The 14,288-nt window shown below is 39.9% G+C and overlaps 1 protein-coding gene across 1 annotated transcript; it reads left to right on the top strand.

The window, feature by feature from the left end:
• Window positions 1-4,485: 4,485 nt before the first annotated feature.
• On the top strand, window positions 4,486-6,918 carry LOC115990004. Its single transcript, XM_031113868.1, has 3 exons — window positions 4,486-4,667; window positions 4,719-5,771; window positions 6,471-6,918. Exons 1-3 carry the CDS (start codon window positions 4,486-4,488, stop codon window positions 6,916-6,918), a joined length of 1,683 nt encoding a protein of 560 aa, XP_030969728.1.
• Window positions 6,919-14,288: the final 7,370 nt, after the last annotated feature.

The following is a 14,288-nucleotide window of genomic DNA, read 5'->3' as shown; positions in this document are numbered from 1 at the left end:
AAAGCCAGTAGTTGTGTCTCAGCCACCATCACAAGAACCTCAACCAAAGGCATAACCTTAACCTATACATACCCTGTTTAATGCAATAAAAAAAAAACCATCATGAAATTCAACCCCATAACCCTCATGTCATTAACACAAGAATTCTTATAATTCATAAATTCCTTACGCACAAAGAAACATGAAGCTATATTAGCTAATTCACCAAAAAAATGGCAAGCACCAGTGCCAAAACTCTATAAACAGAAAAGTGTTTTTATCTGTTGTAATGAAGTTTTCAAGAGAAAAAGACAATTGATTGTAAATCTTAATTTGCTGTAATTAAAAAAAAAAAAAAGGTCAGAGAGATCCTTCAACAAGGAATTGAAAATTTGATACCAAAGCATTATACCAAAATTTGCCAGTCAATGCAATGACTTCAAGTATGCCTTTGACCTATTTTCAATTCTATGCCTCTACAATCTCAATTGTAAACAACACACCAAATATAAACACATAAACAAACAGAGAATGAACATTTGTTAAACACTTTAATAGTTAACAAATTTGAAGGAAGAGTGAAATACAGAAGGAAACCCTAAGTTTTGAGAGTGAAATACAAATTTAAACACTTATTTCAATTGATGGTGTCCCAAAAAACACCAACTCCTGAACTTGTCCATATGGCTTGTCCAAGGAAAGACCAGCTAAGGTGAACTAGGCAACCATCCCAAGCTTCATGGTTGACCTTGCCTGTCTTTAGACGGACGAGGTCCCATGGGAAGCTTGTCCATCCTTAGTCATTTAGACAAGGACGACCCGTCCTTGATAGTCTCGTCCGTCCTTGATGAAGGATGGACGAGTTCATTGGATTGAACTACTAAGTGCCAAATTCTCCATGGAATGCAAGTCCAACTGAGGTAACTTCCATGGCGGTTATGGAAGTTACCTCCAAATTCTCCGGACTCCTCGACATTAGAAACGGTTATTAAACAGATAACCGTTCTACACATACTATATAAGGATTCTTTGATGAGAAGGTAAGTCATTCAGACATTTTTATTCAAGAAATCACTCCCTTCTTACAGAGAATTCCAAGTTCACTAACTTCACCATTGGAGGACTTTTGGCCGGTCCCCACCGGTCTCCTCTGATTCAGTGTTCTTGTTTTCAAGATCTAGCCCAAAGATCATCAGCGCTCGAGACTTATCAACCTACTGATATCCAAGGAAATATCAGTTGGTGCCGTCTGTAGGGAGAAGGTTGTTTTACAATTTACTTTTCCGTGAAAAAAGGTTGATGGTTCGGACCAGATCGAGGGCTACTAGCCCAGGTCATCAAGGAAGCAGGGATGCTTCAAGCAACCCTCATCGCGATCGCCAATCTGCACTAGTCATGTAGACATCATCTGTCCAACATGTGCAATCTATGGCGGCCGCTATGGCGGAGTTGACTCGCCAAAACCAAGAGTTAAGAATGGAGATTAATCTGAGGAGGCAAACATGTGAAGAACGTGAAGAAGGAGGACAAACATAGAGTCATGATGATAGAGAGAATACTGAAATTGGAAGTCAGTTAAGAGGCACCACTTCACGAATGGTACCACACTTGAAAGAAGAAATGGACCAAATGAAGAAAGTCATGGAGGAAATGAAAGAGAATATGAGGAGGGCGAATCCGATAGAAAATTTGGTTCACTGAACTGATTCCCCCTTTATGGCTTCCATCAACGGTTACCCTCTACCATCAAAGCTCAAGTTGCCTTCTCTGGATTCGTATGATGGAACATGCAACCCGTTTGATCACATCGCCACCTTTAAGACCACCATGCATCTTCAAGGGGTGCCCGATGAAATAATGTGTAAAGCCTTCCCTACTACCCTCAAAGGCCCAGCATGAGTTTGGTTCAGCAAAATACCCTCGAATTCGGTGAGTTCTTTTGAAGAGTTGAGCAAGTTGTTTGTTAACAATTTCATTGAGGGACAGAGGCACAAGCATTCCTCGTCCAGCTTGTTGACCATAAAGCAGGAGGAGAACGAGAGCCTGCGGTCGTTCATCACCCGTTTCAACAGAGAAGCCCTAAGTATGGACGAAGCAGATGATAAGCTTCTATTGGCGGCCTTCCATAATGGGGTGAATTCGGATTTGTTTATACATAAAATCTATGAAAAAGAGCCCCAGTCCATGGCCGAACTTGTCCATTTGGCTCAAAATTTTATAAATGCAGAAGACGCGATCATTGCTAAGAAGAGGAAGAGGTCTGAGAGAGTAGAGGCAAACCCCAGTCGCCATCCCGAGCAAGGCTCTCATCCAAAGAAGGGACAGACAGAAGAAAGGAAAGACCGAGATAATAAGAAGCTAGGCTCTTTAACATGGAACCAGCAATATACCCCTTTGAATATGCTACTTGAGCAGGTCCATATGCAAATCAAGGATGATCCTTCCTTGAAGTGGCCGGAGAAAATGAAGGGAGATCCCAATAAGCGCAATAGGAACAAATATTGTCGCTTCCATAGGGATCATGGTCATGATACAGACGAGTGTTTTGATTTAAAACAGCAAATTGAAAATCTCATAAGGTAAGGGAAGTTGAGGAATTTCGTTGGATGAGACCACAGGGACGAGAAACTGAAAGGAAAGATGGAAGAATCATCGCGACCACCGCTCGGAGAAATAAGAGTCATTATAGGGGGAAGTTCGACAGGCTAGTCGTCCAAGTCCAAGAAAGCATACTTGAAGGTAGTGCAGAGCGTCCAACTTTCTGGACGATCTCCGAGAGCAAGGTCCATGGACGAACAAGCAATCACCTTCACGGACGAAGACGCTGAGAGAATTCATCACCCACATGATGATGCTATCGTCATCTCCTTACTTATTGCTGACTACACAACTAGAAGAGTCTTAGTGGATAACGGAAGCTCGGCGGACCTTTTATATTATCCAGCTTTTTAGCAGATGAGGTTAGGACGAGACCAGCTCCGTCCAGTAAATTCCCTCCTAGTAGGTTTTGGTAGAAAAAGGTACAACCCGTGGGTACTATTTCCTTATCAGTGGTAGTGGGGGCATACCCACGACAAATCACTAGGGATGTGAACTTCCTTGTGGTAGATTTTTCATCCTCCTACAACGCCATAATTGGAAGACCAACTTTAAATAGTTGGAAGGCTGTTACCTCTACTAACCACCTATCAGTCAAGTTTCCAACAGAACACGGAGGAGGGTAGGTACAAGGAGACCAACTAGCAGCAAGAGAATGTTAACTGGCCATGTTGGCCATGGACGAACAAGTTCAAGCCATGAATATTGAAGAAAAGAGAGTTGTAGCAGCATTGGAAGATATTTTCTTGGACGAAAATAACCCTGAGAGGTGTACCAGGGTTGGAACAGATCTAGAAGAGAAGATTAAGAAGGACCTCGTCTAGTTTTTGAAGAAAAATATTGATGTGTTTGCTTGGAGTCATGAGGACATGCCGGGTATAGACCCTAGTGTCATTACCCACCGTCTGAATTTATGTCCTTCTTCTAATAAATGGTACATTTTCTAGTGCAAGTTGAGACGCAGAGAACAGTATAAATCATGCACCTGAGGTCTATCAATAAAATTCCAATTAGGTTAAATTATCAACACAACATCCGCATCCTACCAATAATTAATTGGTAAGGTAGAGTGTCTACGTCAATTTGACTTGCAAAAGACCACATATGATCTAAAATCAACTTTTGATGTCCTTAACAAATGTGCACAGATCTAAAATCAAATCAAACAATAAATAATAGATCATGTAGGAAAGTATTCAACCATGGAAAATTTGATTGATAGGAAAATTAAAAAAGAAAAAACGTTTTTATTTTTTTTATTTTTTTTATTTTAAAGAGGAAGTGCTAATATGAGTGAAAGGATGGAAAAGTCATTACTCATCAAATCACAAAGAGAATAAGAAATAAATGAGATATTTTTAAGTGCGACAAAAGAAGAGGGTGTTTGCCCCTAAGAGGGATGATGCTATCAAAGACGAAGTCCAAAAGTTGATTGTGGCGAAGTTTATTCGCGAAGTGTACTATCCAGATTGGTTAGCTAATGTAGTAATGGTCAAAAAGGCAAATGGCAAGTGGAGAATGTGCGTAAATTTCACTGACTTAAACAAGGCTTACCCCAAGGATAGTTATCCGCTACCACGCATTGACCAGTTGGTAGACTCTACTGCGGGCCACAAGTTGCTTAGCTTCATGGATGCTTTTTTTGGATGCAATCAGATAAGGATGGACGAGGCAAACCAAGAGAAAACATCCTTTGTCACCAGTCAATGCTTATTCTGTTATAAGATGATGTCATTTGGCTTAAAGAATGCAGGGGCGACATATCAGAGATTGGTCAACCACATGTTTCGTTCGTAGATTGGGCGGAATGTGGAATTCTATGTAGATGACATGCTGGTGAAGAGTAAGGATGAGGGTAGGCATCTAGAAGACCTGTAGGAGACATTTGACACACTGAGACAGTATCACATGAAGCTGAATCCAAGCAAATGTGCTTTTGGAGTATCATCAGGGAAATTCCTTGGCTTTATGGTCTCCCACAGGAGAATTGAAGTGAATCCTAATAAAATTCAAGTAATACTGGACGTGAAGCCTCCACAAAATACCAAAGAAATCCAGTCCCTCACTGGACAAGTTGCTGCACTTAACAGGTTTGTCTCTAAAGCCACTGACAAATGTTTGCCATTTTTTAAGGTTCTTAGAAAAGCATTCGAATGGACCGATGAGTGTCAAAGAGTTTTCGAAGATCTGAAGGCATACCTTACCATGGCTCTGTTGTTGAGTCCGTCCGTGGTGGGAGAGGAGTTGTATTTATACTTAGCAGTAACCCCGCATGCCGTGAGTTCAGCATTGATAAGAGAAGAAGATAAAGTGCAAAGACCTATGTACTATACGAGTAAGGCATTGAGGGGAGCGGAAGGACGATATCCACAAATGGAGAAATTAGCCTTCGCATTGATCACCGCTTCCAGGAAGCTGAGGCATTATTTCCAAGCACATGTCATTAATGTCATGACAGATCATCCGCTCAAGAAGGCGATGAATAGACTGGAAGCTGCAGGACGATTGATTCAGTGGACTGTAGAGCTCAATGAGTTTGACATTAGATATCAACCAAGGCATGCCATAAAAGCTCAAGCACTAGCAGATTTCATTGTGGAGTTTATCCCAAATCATGATGAGACAGAAGACAGTAAGAGATGGGTCGTCCATGTGGATGGTTCGTCTACACGGCATGCAGGTGGAATTGGTGTGGTCCTACAATCCCCAGAAGGAGACAAACTGAAACATAAGGTTTGTCTGCAGTACCAAGCAACTAACAATGAAGTCGAGTATGAAGCCCTTCTCAAAGGGCTAGAATTAGCTAAGTTTGTGGAAACCAAGTCTATACTATTCTTGGGGGATTCTCAGTTGGTCATGGGGCAAGTAAATGGGATGTATGAAGTAAAGGAAGAACGGATGAGGAAATACCTTAGTAGGGTGATGTGCCTTATGAAAAGATTTGAAAAAACTGACTTCGTTCAAATCCCAAAGGAGGAGAACGTGGAAGCTGATACCATAGCAAAAGAAGCCTCAGCAAATGAATATATGGACGAATTTGATGAAGTTCAGTATATGTCAAGTATAGATATCCCAGAAGTACAACAGGTGGAGAGCAGAGGAAATTTGATAACCCCGATTATATCATACTTGAGAGATGGACGACTACCAGAAGAGAAGGACGAAGCTAGGAAGTTGAGGGTGAGATCGACTAGGTACGTTCTTATGGACGAAGTGCTATACAAGAGAGGTTTTCTCAACCTTATCTTAGATGCTTGGCTCCGGACGAAGCAAACTACGTATTGAGAGAAGTTCATGAAGGAGCGTGTGGCAATCACTCAGGAGCCAGGTCACTTGTCCACAAGGTCGTCCGTGTAGGGTATTACTGGCCAAATATGCAAGCTGATGCTAAAGCATACGTCAAGGTCTGCGACCAATGCCAATGGTTTAATAACGTCCCCAGACAACCATCAGAGTACCTCACCCCAATGATGTCACCATGGCCCTTTGCACAATGGGGACTAGACATTTTGGGTCCCTTCCCTCTGGGCACAAGGCAAATGAAGTTTTCAGTAGTGGGCATCGATTATTTCACCAAATGGGTGGAAGCTGAACCGTTAGTAAATATCAAACAGCAGAATGTAAAAAATTTCGTGTGGAAGAACATTGTGTGCAGATTTGGAGTGCCCAAGGTATTAGTGTCTGATAACGGACGACAATTTGACAATGCACTCTTCAGGGGACTTTTTTATACACTTCGAAATTCAGAATCATTATTCCTCACCTGTACACCCCCAAGCCAACGGCCAAGCTGAAGTTACAAACCGATCCTTGTTAAAAATCATCAAGACTTGGCTTGAGGAGGCAAAGGGAATATGGCCAGACGAGTTACCAGGTGTTTTATGGGCGTATAGGACCACAGTGAGAACCCCTACGGGGAAAACTCCTTTCAAGGTAGCCTATGGAAGTGAAGCAGTCATACCTGCAGAAGTACATATGGCCAATCACAGGGTGACGATGTATGAAGATAAGGATAATGAGGAACAACTCCGTTTGAACCTCGATCTGATAGATGAGGTAAGGGTAGACGCAGAGCACAGGGCAGCAAAGTACAAGAACCTCATGGCCAGGCAGTATGGTGCAATGGTGAAGCCAAGACGTTTCAACATAGGAGATCTTGTCCTGAGAAAGGTCTCTTTGGCAACCAAAAACCCAGGACATGGGAAATTAAGCCCAAATTGGGAAGGACCCTATAGAGTTATCAACTATAAAAGGCAAGGATTCTACTACTTGGAGGCCCTGGATGGGAGAAAATTGGAGCATCCTTGGAATGTGGAGCACCTGAGAAGGTACTATCAGTAAAAGTGATCCTGGATGAAGTATTACTATGGACGAGCTTGGACCTTGTCCGTCTACTTACGTTTTACTTATGTTTGATGTTGTTTGTGTTTGCTACTACTTATGTTCGATGTTGTTTGTGTTTGATACTACTACTTTATTGTTTATAATGTTGTGTCATGGTTATGGACGAAGTTATGGAGTACTTATTAAATAAAAAGGCATTAGTATGTATGTGCCTTATCTGTAAACGATATTTATATTATGTACAAAATGTTGTGTGAATTTTAAATCTCCATGCTATTCTCGTTCAAAGCTAACCCACAAGGTGGCTAAAAACAAAATTTTTAGTAAGACGAATAAATTCTCTGGACGCAGAGATGTAACGTCTAAGCTTTCCTAAGGATAAAGCAAAATCAAGGCACCCTCATCCAGATCAAAGGACGATGTAAAGCCAATACTTTGAGCAAGCCTAAGGCGTATTCGTCCATAAGGGTAAAGAAAGATCAAGGCCCCCTCGTCTAGATCAAAGGACGAAGTAGAGCCTATAACTTGAACAAGCCAAGGAGCCCAAAGCACACTCGTCTATACAATGGGCGAAGTAAAGCATAATGCACGTCCAGACCATGGACGAGAAAACTCATAGACGAGTGTTTTGAGCTAAAACCCAATCCGTGGGTGAGCAGGGTACATGTCTCATCCCCATTAAATATGGAAACCAGCTTAGTCCAAAGACGAGTAATTACCATTTTATAAACAAATTACATTTGGTGAAGTTCCAATAAAAATGGTAAAGTACATATATAAAATATGGACGAGTCAAGCATGAAATCTTTATGAAAATGAAAGGTTTCATTCGTGCATGTATGAAAGAGAAATAATTGCATTCATTCAATTGTTTTAAGGGCGGACGACCAACGTCTAAACACCCTTATGACTCGTCCTAAAACCATGGACGAGCTTAATGTATTTGAGTTACATCAAAAGGTCCCAAAACAAAGAACCAAACAAAAAATGGAAAATTATAGTTTTGTAAAGACTTGTCCTTAAGCAGGGGGGGCGTTTAACTTGGGATCTTCTTTGGACGGCTGGGTAAAGGCATCGTCCTCAATGTTAACGTCCTCGGAGCTGGTTTGGGGAAGAGAACTGGTAGCAGCATTCAAATTAAGCTTGATGGAGCTGAAGTCTACCTCAGGGAAGTTTTCAATAGCGTCCAACCTGAAATCCTCAAAACCTGCTGCGTAGTTGCGATCCAATAAGTCCGTAAATTCTTTGGACGCTTTGAACTCCGCAATGGCATCTTCTTTAGCCTTGGAGAGAAGAGTACTCAACTTGTCATTCTTCTTTTGAATATGATCAAGACGAGTATCTTTCTCCACTATATCAGCTCTCAACTCCTTGATTAAGTTTTGATGCTCCGTTGCCTTCTCCTTAGCCTCAGTAGCTATCCCAGCCCATTTCTTACTCTCGTCCCTCACATTTTGGATGGTCGTCTCCAGTAAGATCCTCGTCTTGTCCAACTCTGTGGCCTGCCTAGACGCTGTGATGAATTTGGACATGGCCTACAAGAGAAAAATGCTTGGTTAGACGGCCAAAAAAATTATGAAATAGTAAAGACGAGACAAGAGTAAAGTTACCTTAAAAAGATCATGAACACCTGAATGTTCAAAATCTTTCAGGGACATGTCATAACAGGCATTTATGTCTTCGTCCTTCACAGCTTCCCCAAAGCATTCCCAAGCCAAATCCTCAATTTCAATAATGTTCGAGGATACCTTCAAAGGAGGCTGAGACGAGACAGATGTAATCGTCCTAGGAAGGGTCTTGGACGAGGTAATCTCAACAGGTGGAGACACATCCACATCAATTGTTTGGACGGAAGGATTGGACTGAGGAAGATTGGGTTTGGTTACGTTGGACGACACATGCTTAACCCTCTTGTCACGACGGCTGGGGAGACTTCCCAAATCCAAATTTTTTGGTAGGGACTTCCTCTTGTCCCTAGCAGACGGACGAGTCTGGGATGGAATCTCAGGACGAGCATCCCCAGCCTTAGGACAATCCCCCTCACCTGCAACCTCTTTTCCTTTGTTTCCTTTTATTGTTGCCATGCCTTAAAAAAAGGGAGAAAAAGAGAAGTTTTTAGAACTAAAACAAAAAGGAAAGGTGTGTAAAGGACGTTCTAAGTTTACAACTTACTTCTCCTTACTGTAATCTCGTGTGCAAGTGCCTCTTCAGAAGGATTAGGGCCTAACCCCCACTTAGCAAGTCGTCTAAGTGTCACTAAAGAATGAAAATTCTTATCTGCGTGTAGCCGAGCTCTGTGGACGCGGTCACGCTGAAACTTGCTAAGAGAAGGTCGTCCAACAGCTGTAAAGGAACAAGTTAGAATATATATATATATAAAAAAAGAAAAAAAAAAAGGGAGGGACTTGCCCTCAGGATGAAGGTTCCCTAGGTCCCCAGTATAATGGCCAAATGTGTCCCGGCCAACGTCTGAAGGATTCCCAGCCCAGGAGCCGGAGACGAAGAAAAACTTCGTCTTCCATTTTCTGTCAGAGAGGGTAGGGACCTAATCATTCTAAAATCTTTGCCCCTGGCAGTGAACTAGTAAAAGCCAAGGGATTGGTGGATTTCTGAAGGTTTATAGCAATAGAGGAACTTGTCCACCGTAAGAGGATGGTCCCCCCCGAACACCTCCCTCCATAAAACTTGCATAGAGATGACTAATCTCCATGCATTTGGATTGAATTGACATACTCCTAAACCTAGTCTAACTAATAATTCCCTAGTAAAAGCATTTAAAGGAAATCTCAAACCCCCCAGAAGATAAGCTTCATAGACACCTATCCCAAAATGAGGATCACAGCATCGTTCTCCACAGACGAGCAACCTAGGGTTAAGCTCGTCTGGGATCTGGTACTATGTCCTTAAATTATTTAGTCTTTGCTCATCTGTTTTGGAAGGGATATCTATTGCACAACTGTACACAGTTACCTCCTCCTTGTCCAAAGGGACGTACGGAGGGACTTTGGACGAGGTGCCTGCCTGGGACCCTAAGGCCTTTCTAAGCTCTTGTTGAATAGCCTCCAAGGGAAATCCAAGGATGCCAGAAACATATTCCTCGTCCGTGGAGTTCTCCCCATCACTACTACTAGAGCCACTAGAACTTGTACTACTTTCGTATTGGTACTCGTCTATGGCTTTCTCTAGACTATCGCTAGACGATATTTTTTTTGAAAAGATCAAAGAGAAACCTAAAAGACGAGAGAAGAAGGAATACTTGGCTCTAAGACGAACGAAGGCTATGGACGCGAGGAAATTCCTAGACGAGGCTCTAGATGAGGAATGTCAAAGAAGGAAAATCTCAAAAATGTAGAGGGCAGCGGAGGAATTCCCCTATTTATAGGAAATTGACCTGGGCATATAAAACGACACAACCAATTAGGAGATGACACGTGGCGCTCGCCTCGAAAAAATGAATCGACGAGATGCCAATAAAAAGGTGACGCGTGGCGCATTGGTTCGTTAACCAGTTATGCACGTCCAAGGACTTGCCGGCAGGTCACCCAACTCGTTGGATGACCCACATGGACGAGGGGACAACTGATGGTGTCCCAAAAAACACCAACTCCTAAACTCCTCCATATGGCTCGTCTAAGGAAAGACCAGCTAAGGCCAACCAGGCAAACAAGGTGATCATCCCAAGCTTCATGGTTGACCTCGTTTGTCTTTAGACGGACGAGGTCCCATGGGAAGGTTGTCCATCTTTAGTCATTTGGACAAGGATGACCCGTCCTTGACAGTCTCGTCCGTCCTTGATGAAGGATGGACGAGTTCATTGGATTGAACTACTAAGTGCCAAATTCTCCATGGAACGCAAGTCCAACTGAGGTCACTTTCATGGCAGTTATGGAAGTTACCTCCAAATTCTCCGGACTCCTCAACATTAGGAATGATTATTAAACAGATAACTGTTCCACACATACTATATAAGGATTCTTCGATGAGAAGGTAAGTCATTCAGACATTTTTATTCAAGAAATCACTCCCTTCTTACAGAGAATTCCAAGTTCACTAACTTCACCATCGGAGGACTTTTGGCCGGTCCCCACCAGTCTCCTCTGATTCAGTGTTCTTGTTTTCAGGATCCACCCCAAAGATCATCAGCACTCGAGACTTATCAACCTATTGATATCCAAGGAACTATCATCAACAGCTATGCTAACTGTGGAAATAAGTATGCTAATTTCCTTGCTTTTACCCCACAATTATCCACAGTTGTGTACAACTGTAGAAAATTAAAGCTTTTATTAACATTTTTTAGTGACCGTGGAAAAAATATGTTGTAAAAACTCAAGTTGTTGGTAGTGCAAGTAGCCAATAACATACGGGCAAAACTCGAAAAGGATATAATAATATAACAATAATATACAGCATATGCAATTATAATACAAAATCAATTTACATGATGTGCAAATAGAAACGTTTAAAATAAATGCATTCAATTAGTACCAAGAAAAGCATTAATCTGCAAGTAAACCCATTTAAAGCCTTGAACAAACCCAAGCTGGTTTAACAACACATCTAATTACACTCTGCATGGCCATGGTTTAAGCATTTAGAACGAAGTTGTCAAGAAAAAAAGATGTGGTAATATTTTCATTGGCTAACTATTCTGACCATTCCCAATTAAACTAGATACAAATCAGCTACTTTTACCTTAGAAAGATACACGTCCAAAACATGGCCAAACTAATTGAAATGCGACCACACATTACCAACTCTAGCTTCAATTGCAAAGCCATTCCGCCGTAGATCGTCGTATATCGTCGAATAATGAAACCATTCTGCCCATGCCAAAGTTCTGTCAGTAAGCTTTAAAATTTGAATTGATTTTGGGGTTTGAGTCGTGGTAGATAGAGAAAGTGAGACAGAGAAGATCAATCAAGAGCAGTGGCGACTCCAGAAATTTTTTTCCAAGTGTTCCTCAACAAGTATAAATTACACAATTTGATAAAAATAAAATTTTGTATATTGACAACAACAACAACAATAAAAAAATACGCAAATACATAAAGTTTACAATTGTCTTCTACGTTGTTTTCTTATCAAATATTTGTCCATAATTCTAGTAAAAGAATAAACAATAAACTATAAGTTCATTTGAAATATTAATAAAATTATTAATTATTGTTGTTTAGTTGTTTCATTAATTTGTTTGTCTTTTATAAACTATAATTTGTTATATTATTATTTCATTAATTATAAAATTATTAATTGTTGTTTAGCCTAACATAATTTAATCTGTTTGTCTTTTATAATGTGTTGGTTAATTAAATTATTAATTATTGTTTATCAGTTGCTTCCCCCAATTAATTATTGGTTAATTAAATTATTGTTTATTAGTTGCACTAGCACACACCCCATGTGCATTTACTTCCCTCAATTCAAATATCCCACTCTAGCCCCTTGTCCCCATCCACCCCCCCACCTCAGACAAGCGCCATGACCCCCAAGCACAAGAGTCAATTAAAAAAATTCACAATCACAAATCACAATACACTAAAAGACAATTAATTATATCTCACTAACACCAACACCAACGGATAAAGTAAAAAACAGGGGCAAATATTAATAAAGTGATAAGATAAAGCTAAGCAATCAAATAAAGTCTCAAAGAAAGAGACTCTCATTTGCTTTCAGTCTTCAGATAAAGAGAGAGAAACAAAGAGTCTAAGTGAGAAACCCAAATCCATTAATCCATTAACCCGTACATGTAAGAGACTAAAGAGAGAAAAAGATGGAATACCTTGAGGCAATGTTATGAATACCATTTCAAAACTCGTTTCAGTTTGTTAATTGGAGTGAAATATTTCGGTACCAGATTGGTACCAGTCTATTTTGGTGTATCATTTCGAAGTTACCGCAAATAAATAAATAAATATATATATATATATTATTCATATATATATATATATATAATTCAATATATTAGTTTTTTTTTTTAACTCTTAGAAAAAGCAAGCATATCAGCATATGGTTATTTTTATAAATAAAATAATAAATCATTAATGACATTTTTGTAAATAAAGCCAACATTTTGAGTAATTAAAATCATAAAACCTTCATGAAATTCACTTTCCCATTTTCCAAACCCACCCACGTGAACCACTCTTTCTCACCTATCCAATTTATTTCAATTGTTTCTCACACTTGTCAATATTCTTTTCAAAGTTTCAAACGGCTGGACACCATCACAGCAGTGCATTCTCTCTTTCTTAGTCTCTTATCTTGTTCTTCTTATTTTTCTTTTCCCAGTTTTTCTTGCTGCCACTATATTTTTTTGTTTTTTCTTCTTCGATGTTTTAAACTGAGATGAAGATAGTCACGATGTGATGACAGATGTACCCTGTTGCAGCGTTGCTTGAGGCGAAGGCGCCGTCTGTTGGTTGTTGTCATTGATATGCTTTGTTCTAGTTTTGCTTTACTTGATGAATCATTGCTCTGGTTTCTTTAGGTTAGGTTGTAATAGCGTATATTGTGTTTTGGTTTTTTATTTTTTATTTTTTATTTTAAATTTTGAGAATCCGTGGGTTTGCTACCATATTGGGTTTGCTTACCTCTTTTTTTTTTTTTTTTTTTTTTCTTCTTTCTTTAGATTGGGTTTGTAATCTGTTATTTATTTGAGGGTGTTCCTATTTTTTTTAAAGGGTGTTCCTATCGAGAGAGAAGGCGAGATTGAGAGAGGGAAAGCGATAGAGCTTTCTGCCATGGACAAAGCAAGCGAGAGAGAGAGAGAGAGAGAGAGAGAGAATGGAGAGATTGTTGTAGATCAAAAAAAGATTGGTCCAGTTCCATTTACCTTTAAACCTAAACAACCAAGCCTGAATAGACATGAGCCAGCAACCCAACCTATCACAATAAAGCCCAGATTGAAATTTAACACAACTTAAGCCAAGCCCGCAAAAAAAATATACCAACAGCCTAACCCAAAAATAATTCTACTATATAAAATTCCCACACCCAAAATCAGAATTTCCTAACTAATAATAATGATAATAAACCCCATGAGAACATAAATAATTTGAAAATTACTCCAAAAGTCCTTGACATCACCTAAATATTTAATTTTAGATATGTTTTCAAGCATTTTTTTTTTTTATTACATAATTTCAAGCATAATTTTACATAACTTTTGGGGCAACACAAAGCCAAATAAAGGAGAAACTAGTGTCACTAGAATCCCTAGAGCATGATAATCACAAATTAATGGGCGTCATGGGCAGAAAATTTCAGCCTTAAAAATGGAAATTAATAATAATAATAATAATAATAATAAACCCCATGAGCACATAAATGATTTCAAAATTACTCCAAAACTCCTTGACATC

This window comes from Quercus lobata, chromosome 5 (assembly GCF_001633185.2).
Source record: "Quercus lobata isolate SW786 chromosome 5, ValleyOak3.0 Primary Assembly, whole genome shotgun sequence".
Taxonomy (NCBI): Eukaryota; Viridiplantae; Streptophyta; class Magnoliopsida; order Fagales; family Fagaceae; genus Quercus; species Quercus lobata.
Note: the sequence above shows the minus strand (reverse complement) of the source record. Positions and strands in the feature narration are given on the sequence as shown.